Here is a 7,609-nt window from a genome sequence, read left to right on the forward strand (position 1 = left end):
GCCGGTTGAGCTATAGGCGCCGAGCCAATGTCATCTTTCTAAATAACCTCTGAAGCTTAAGAAAGAAGATTATCCAAGCCAAGGAAGCAAAGCTTTTTTGGAAGAAAGGTCCTCTAATCTTGGCAATAAGTCAGTTCACATACATTAACTTGTACTCATTCAGCCATTCAAATTAAAATTCACACAGAAGTTTAATTTTGTAACTATTTACTAATTACAGTATTCTAACCTCTATTGTCTCCCTAAGATATCTACTCTTTTACCTTATGTTATAAATGTCTTTATTTGCACATCTTATCACCAGACTATAAAGCTATGTGAGGGCACACGAGAATCTTACTGAGTTTCTCCTTGGCTTGTATAACAAACTGCTTCAAGGTCCAGATTCCATGACCAGATCCAACCCCATTTTTCACCACTTTTCCACAAATATGATCTGTGTTCTTTCTAACTACCCAATACAGTATTCCCTGAATATACAATGCTATTTCATAACTTCTGTTCCTTTCACAATTATGAAAACTCTGCTTTTCTTCTGCATGCATTTTGTTGACCTCTCACCTGTTTTAGTAAGTAATTCAGCCTCATTTCTAAACAATGCCAAAAATTCACTTTTTCTATTTTTACTTACAACACACCACACACATACATGCATTACTTTACTGTTATTTTTATCCTAAGATAAAAAAATAAAAGCTGATTCTCTTTAAATAAATTTAATTGAAAAGTATAGCATTATCTTAAGTCCTCCTTGAAAATGAAATATAGTAAATCTTTGTGTTTTAGCCAATATTCAAACTGATGTTCAGCTATGAAAATGATTATTTCAAGACAAAACTTATACTCAAATTCTTATTCAACTATTTTAGGAGATTTACTATTACAAAGAAAAAGCAGAAGCTATGTTCTGAAAGAATACTGTGTGTAAGACTTGGTGGGCAGTGCACAGACACATGGAGAGGGTATGTCAGGAGCTAAGGATATGATAAATCATATTTTGTGTCCCTCAGGTTCTATTACAAAAAGGAAAGTAATTTAAATGTAACCATACTACCCAAATAATGAAATAAACATTATAACCACTGTAATGTTTTCTCCTATGCACAAAGGTATGTAGTTTTAGAATCTATAGACAAAAAATATGCTTACCAAACAATAAAGCATTTTACATAATTGAAATGTTAAAATAATTTGCAACATTTCTCTTTAAGTAATTTCTTACTTAATTTCCCACTTGTATGTTTCTTCACATTTTTGTTTCTGCTGTAGTCTATTAGCTGTGGTTTTGATTTCGGTTCTCTTAGCCAGCTAATGTCAGTTTTGTTGTCATCACATCTGTGTTCTGCTTCATTGTCACTAAAAAGATTTTTCTTATGATCTGTTATGATCTATGGAAAAAAAAAAGATCTTTGAAATAGATGAAAAACTATGTCTGATTTTATGTCATGCAAATTAAGCCCCCCAAACAATCTTCTCATTTTTTAATATACTAATCTAATGATATTGAGAACCTATCCAAGAAAGTCATGCAGAAATCCAGATCAGACAATGGGATTTATATTTTGATGTTGGTTTATTAATTAAAATTTAAATCAAAACAGCTTACTTCCAAAGAGATATAATACAGTCAAAGAAAATAACAAAATTGTCCTATCTTCTATTTTTAGGTGATTACAAAATAGCTCAAAGATCATAAGAAAATTCCTAATAGGATCATCAATAATCTCAGAGGAATAAAAAAATCAAAATATTGTTTTCCAGTTCTTTGAATAATCTTTGGCATTAAAAATTTATTAAAGAAATACTATTTTTAACAGACATAGGATATTATCACTTACTTTTTTATCTTTTGTTCTGAGAGAAGGTTCAAGTTCATCATGACTCCTTAAACCTATCCTAAAACACAAATATGTATTAATTTTAAAATACCCTTCATATTTGTTTTCCTAAGTAGCATGCATGGACAATTAGACCTCACTTTTTAACCTAAATTATTTCACTAATTAGCTAAGTATCCTGGCCAAGCCACTTATCCTCTCCTGACTTCAGTTATAAAATAATGAGGTTGGATTAAGGAACTTTTACATTAAATATTTCAAACTTTATGATCTAAGATACACAACTAATATTCAAAGTGCAGATAACATGCATATTAATTTTAAAAGTAAATTCTGACATAACAATCATAATGAGAGTAAATCATGACAGTAACATTTTTTTTCACTCTTCTAATAAGTTAAAAACTCTCAGAAAGACTATGAAGAGATATTTAATAAGAAACAAAGATGGAGATAAGTGTATTTTAATCTGACCTATCTAATTGTAATGAAAACACCTACAATTTTATTGAATTATCCACACAGGCTTCTCTAGTTGTGGCTTCAAATTCTTGGATCTGTATTGTGAATAAACATTTTTTAAAAAGAATTCTTAGTGTCAAAATAAACAAAAAAGAAACATAAAATCTAGTTTCTGTCACATAATGGAATAAGATGATTTGAGACATTAAAATTAAGTTTACATCAATATTTTAAAAAGAAAGCTAATACAATCAATTATACTAGAAAAGACTATTTGTTTTAACTTTGTTACATAAATAAGAAAAGTGATTTTCTTAATAGAGCAGTTAAGTCCTTCTACCTCCAATTACATGTTTCTATCTTACTCCTGAAGATTTGAAAAAATTTTAATAACCCAATAAATCATTACATATTTAAAAAATTTCGATGTAAGAGGATGCACATTAAAAAACATACTCTAATAACTGTATAGTACATATAAAATACCTAAGTAACTAAATATAAAATACCCAATGATTTCTAGCTTACTCCAAGTTTTATAATAGGTTCTTCAGCTCCACTCAAATTAAAATTGTAAACATCATTCCTGTGGAAATGAACAGAAATATTAACTCCATTATACAGTAAATACATTTAGTCTATTCAAATATGAGGAAAAGCTTTATGAGAAATTACTTACGATGGGCATTCAGAAGTAACATTAACGAAAGTAGTCTTCAGTTTTCTATAACTTTTCTTCTGAACCTTTTCCTAAATACAAAAGAAGTTTACATACACCTATAAAACTTGTATATTGCTATGTGTGACAAACAACATGTAAAAATAAGTTTTTATATATTTTCTAGCTGTGCTTCCACTAACACAAATCAGGAATTTGTAACATTTTCTGTAAAGGTATCTGCACTCCCACATTCACTACAGCATTATTCGTAATAAGCAATACATGAAAACAGCCTAAGTATTTGTCAACAGATGAATAAACAAGTAAATTGTACTATATACTCATATACACAATATTATTCAGCCTTAAAAATAGCAAATCCTGCCATTTTCCATGACATGGATGAAACTTCAGATGACTATGCTAAGTGAAATATAGCCAGATGCAGAAAGAAAAATACAGCATGATCTTATATGTGGAATAAAAAAATTCACAGAAATAGACAATAAAACAGTGGTTATCACAGCAAGGGAGTGAGGAGGAAATGGAGAGATGTAGGTCAAAAGACAAAGTTGAATGATTTAACATTTTTAAATCTAGAGATCTAATCCAGAACATCTGAACTAAAGTTAGTATTGCATTTTGGGATATTTGCTAAGAGCATAGATTTTAGGTGTTCTTGGCGCAAATACACAAAAAGGGCAACTATGAAATGATAGATATGTGTAAGATTATTAATATGCTAGACTACAATAATCATCTCACTGTTACTTTATATAATAAAAATATTAAACATCTATACTTTTAGAAATATTGAAAACAAATATTGACTAATAATAAAGTATTACAAATCTAATAAAATATAAAATCTTTAACCTTTTTACTGATATTGTTGTACATAAATAATGGGCCCTCTCACTAATATTCCACAACACCAATTTTAGTGGTGCAGAATCACAAAACAAGGATATTTCTACTTTGTTTCACTTCAGACTTTTATTTCCCTTCTTCTCTGAAGGCCATTTGCGATGGTTCATGGCTGTAATCCTAGCACTCTACAAGGCCCAGGTAGGTGGACTGCCTGAGCTCACAGGTTGGAGACTAGTCTGATTCAGAGAGTGACCTTGTCTCTAAAAATAGCCAGGCACTGTGGCAGGTGCCTGTAGTCTCAGCTACTTGGGAGGCTGAGGCAAGAGAATTGCTTGACCCCAAGAGTTTGAGGTTGCTGTGAGCTATGATGGCATAGCACTCTATCAAGCACAACAAAGTGAGACTCTGTCTCCAATAAATAAATACATAGATAGGTAAATAAAAAATATAAAATCTTATCTGACAGGGTTAAAAAAGTATCAATTAACTGGTATTGTGTAAGATTATTAATACAGCCTACAGCTCAAAATGTATTCAACCAGGTCATGAAGAAGTTAAATGAAATTTTATAAATAATTATAATTTTTTATTAAAGAAAAACATAAATATCACTAAAATAATTGATTATTGACCAGAAATTAGAAGACTAATAAATATTAAAGTTGGAAATATTAAAACCTAAAATATTCACTGTAATTTTTGTGACAGCTTCAATTTGTTTATTTCTTTTGCTATGTTATAGAGAACTGTGTGCATTATGACAAAAAGTTTATCTCCCATCTTATCCCTCTGAATCACTTATCTGACTTGTTTTCAATATGATTTTTATCATTGTTTAGATATGTTCACCATATTCTGTGTATCAGTGGGTGCTTTGTGTTGTAGAATATATAAAAATGAGCAAAAGCACTCTACTGAGGGCCACAAAATGAGACTATGTCTCTAAATAAATAAAATTTTAAAAATGAGCAAAGATGTTAAAGAAGATATGCAAAAGTAAGCAAAGATGTTACACAAGATGCGAAGATAATTCAAAATAGTTGCATTCTAGTAATAGATAGGAGAGAGAAAAAAAGGAACCTGCAATAATGAATATTTTTTTGAAAGGTACAGAAAACTACAGTGCAGATGCAGAATTCTTGCCAATTGAGTTAATTGAGTTTTTGAGGTAGGTCACCTTGGAAAGTTTTCATAAAGAAAGTATAATTTGCAAGGAGGAGTATTTTGAAAATCAGAAAAGAAGGTGGGAGAGGATGTTCACTCAGTTTAAAGTTCTTTATAAAACAGAAAGAAAAGAGAATAAACTAATACTTAGAAAAGGCAGTTTAGAGTACCTCAAGTTATCATGTTTCAGTTAAACAAGACATGTCTAGAAAACTAATATTTAAAATAACATAATCTTTTAAGGAGACTACTGAGTCAGCCTGTGTCTCTACACCTAATTCAGTAAGCAAGAGGGAACAAAGAAGGTTTCTCAACAAGTGAATGACATGATTGAAGCCACGTGCTTTAGAAAGAAAATAAAAAGCTGGTATTGATCGAATGTAATGAATGAACTAGTATGGGGAAGTACTAGAGCAGCAGTTCTCAACCTGTGGGGTGTGACCCCACAGGAACTGTATTAAAGAGCCATGGCATTAGGAAGTTTGAGAACCACCATACTAGAGGCAAAGAGAATTATGTAAAGGCTACTGTTACAATCCAGGAATTAGAGATTAGAATTGAAACTAGGCTAACAGAAGTTGGCATAGACAGGAGAAAGTTCAGGAGGAATTTATAGAGGGTGAGCCTTAAAACTTAAAATATTAAATGGACACAGAAAGTAACTGTGAAAAAAAAACAAAGATAATTGATATTTTGAGCATGGAAGAATAGTGAATGTTTTTAACAAACTGGGACTAATTGAGATCTAATTATCAGGAGAGATGGGATCAGCTAGAACAAAAGCATGGTAAGTAATAAGGATATACTGAATCATGTACCAAAATGTAAAATTATGATGTTCATGTGCATAAAATGATTTTTGTTGAAGAACAGAAAGTTAGAGAGCTATATGGAATCCTTGCCACTAGCAATAATAATCCATGTAGCAATATACTGAAAACATTAAATCTAGTTCCACTTCACTACTATGTTATTTTAGTGTTTATGGGCAAATATCAAGTTTGACTAAGTTTGGTGATATTAAATAAATAATACCTACTGTACTGAGTTGTACATCTGGTTTGTTTGAAAAGCCACTGTAAAAAAGAAATTGAGTATCAATAGAATATTTTTCATAATAGCTATTTTATATAAAAGTAAAACATATTTAGGTTACTAAATCTATAATACACTTTAAATAACAAAAAGAAGAAAGCACTACAGTCCAATATTTTTGCAACTTCACTCATAGTAAACAGTGCCTGAAACAGTTAAGTCTAAGTTGCATCATTAGTGCAGCAGGAAGTGCCAGTTTAAAATACATGACTTTTCAGTAAGATACAATAAGGCCAGAATTAACTCCAACTTAAATTAATACCCTAACTAAAAGTGAATATTTGCAAATAAAAATTAACCTTCAGAAAGATTATGAAGAATATATTATTTTCTACAAAAATAACTAATTTCATCTTATGTAAATTTCATATTTCATTAAGCAATGTATTTAAATATATTTAATTTTAATCATTACTATATTCAATAAATACTACTCTAAAATGTCTACATCCTAAAGATTTATTTCTGAAATGGTACTTTGTGTCAATATATATATTTTGATACTTTGTAAAATGTAGTTTACACACTAGAATGAAAAATTTTAAATTTAGTTCTCTTCTTGTATTATAAACAGCTACTATTTATAAAAATAATAAGTAACCATATAATTTCTACTGAAAAGTTACATTACATTATTTGAACTTATGTTTAAAAATAACCTTTTTGGGGGGGGCAAGACATGATTGTAAGAGGGACTTTACTTAACAAATGCAATCAGTGTAACTTGATTTCTTGTACCCTCAATGAATCCCCAACAATAACAATAAATAAATAAAAAACGTAACCTTTTTTAGGCTGTGTAATTTCATTGCATTTGTCAGAAAAATATTCATGTATAAAATTTAAGAACATACCTGTCAATCAAAGCCTCCTTGAGTATTCTAGTAGACTTTACATCATCTTCTGGTTTGTATCTCTTATTAATTTTGCTTATCAAGGTGTCTGTTGCATCAGTAAATCCTTTCCCTTTTGAATTTTCTCTCTGAAACAATTTATAAGTTACTTTAAAACTCTACCAGTTAACCTTCAAAGGAAAATAAAGGCTGAAAAAAAATTTAAGAAAAATCTCATTCTATTTATACCTACAAAGAAAAACTAAAGGGTCAGAAATCATTTCACAAGTTAGATTTTGTTAAGCATTAAAACAACTCAGGACGATCCTTTTAACTTACAGAACTCTTCAGAATGTTCTGTAAAAATTTGTTTTAAAGTTTCCAACCCATGAGAATAAAAAAGTTAAGAAAAAAATAAGCCAGTCTGAAAAAGTGGTAAGTGGTTAGCCAGGTTAATTAAGGAGAGAAGTACATAAGAAAGAAAGAGAAAAGACAGACAGTAAAACTTTCTAAGAAAGATTTAAAAGAGAAAAGACAGAAATTGCTAATATCAGAAATGAAAGAGGGGAGATCACTATTGATCACATGAACATTAAATTGATGATAAAGAACTATTATTAAGGCTCGGCGCCTATGGCTCAGCCGGCTTGGGCGCCAGCCACGTACACCTAAGGTGGCGGGTTCGA

At 30.2% G+C, this 7,609-nt stretch overlaps 1 protein-coding gene across 4 annotated transcripts in view; it reads right to left on the minus strand.

Moving 5' to 3' along the window:
• Positions 1-7,609, minus strand: part of SYCP2 (synaptonemal complex protein 2) — a 64,509-nt gene that overhangs the window by 12,440 nt on the left and 44,460 nt on the right. For all 4 annotated transcript variants that reach the window (XM_023512007.1, XM_003787750.2, XM_023512006.1 and 1 more), the window contains 7 exons: positions 6,945-7,072; positions 6,035-6,071; positions 2,980-3,050; positions 2,829-2,886; positions 2,340-2,395; positions 1,839-1,896; positions 1,223-1,388 (listed from right to left, as the gene is read on the minus strand). In XM_023512007.1, coding sequence (XP_023367775.1) covers positions 1,223-1,388; positions 1,839-1,896; positions 2,340-2,395; positions 2,829-2,886; positions 2,980-3,050; positions 6,035-6,071; positions 6,945-7,072 — 574 coding nt within the window. The remainder of the gene's footprint in view (positions 1-1,222; positions 1,389-1,838; positions 1,897-2,339; positions 2,396-2,828; positions 2,887-2,979; positions 3,051-6,034; positions 6,072-6,944; positions 7,073-7,609) is intronic.

The sequence above is a fragment of the Otolemur garnettii genome, unplaced genomic scaffold (assembly GCF_000181295.1).
Source record: "Otolemur garnettii isolate 467f Iridium unplaced genomic scaffold, OtoGar3 scaffold00023, whole genome shotgun sequence".
In the NCBI taxonomy this organism is placed as follows: domain Eukaryota; kingdom Metazoa; phylum Chordata; class Mammalia; order Primates; family Galagidae; genus Otolemur; species Otolemur garnettii.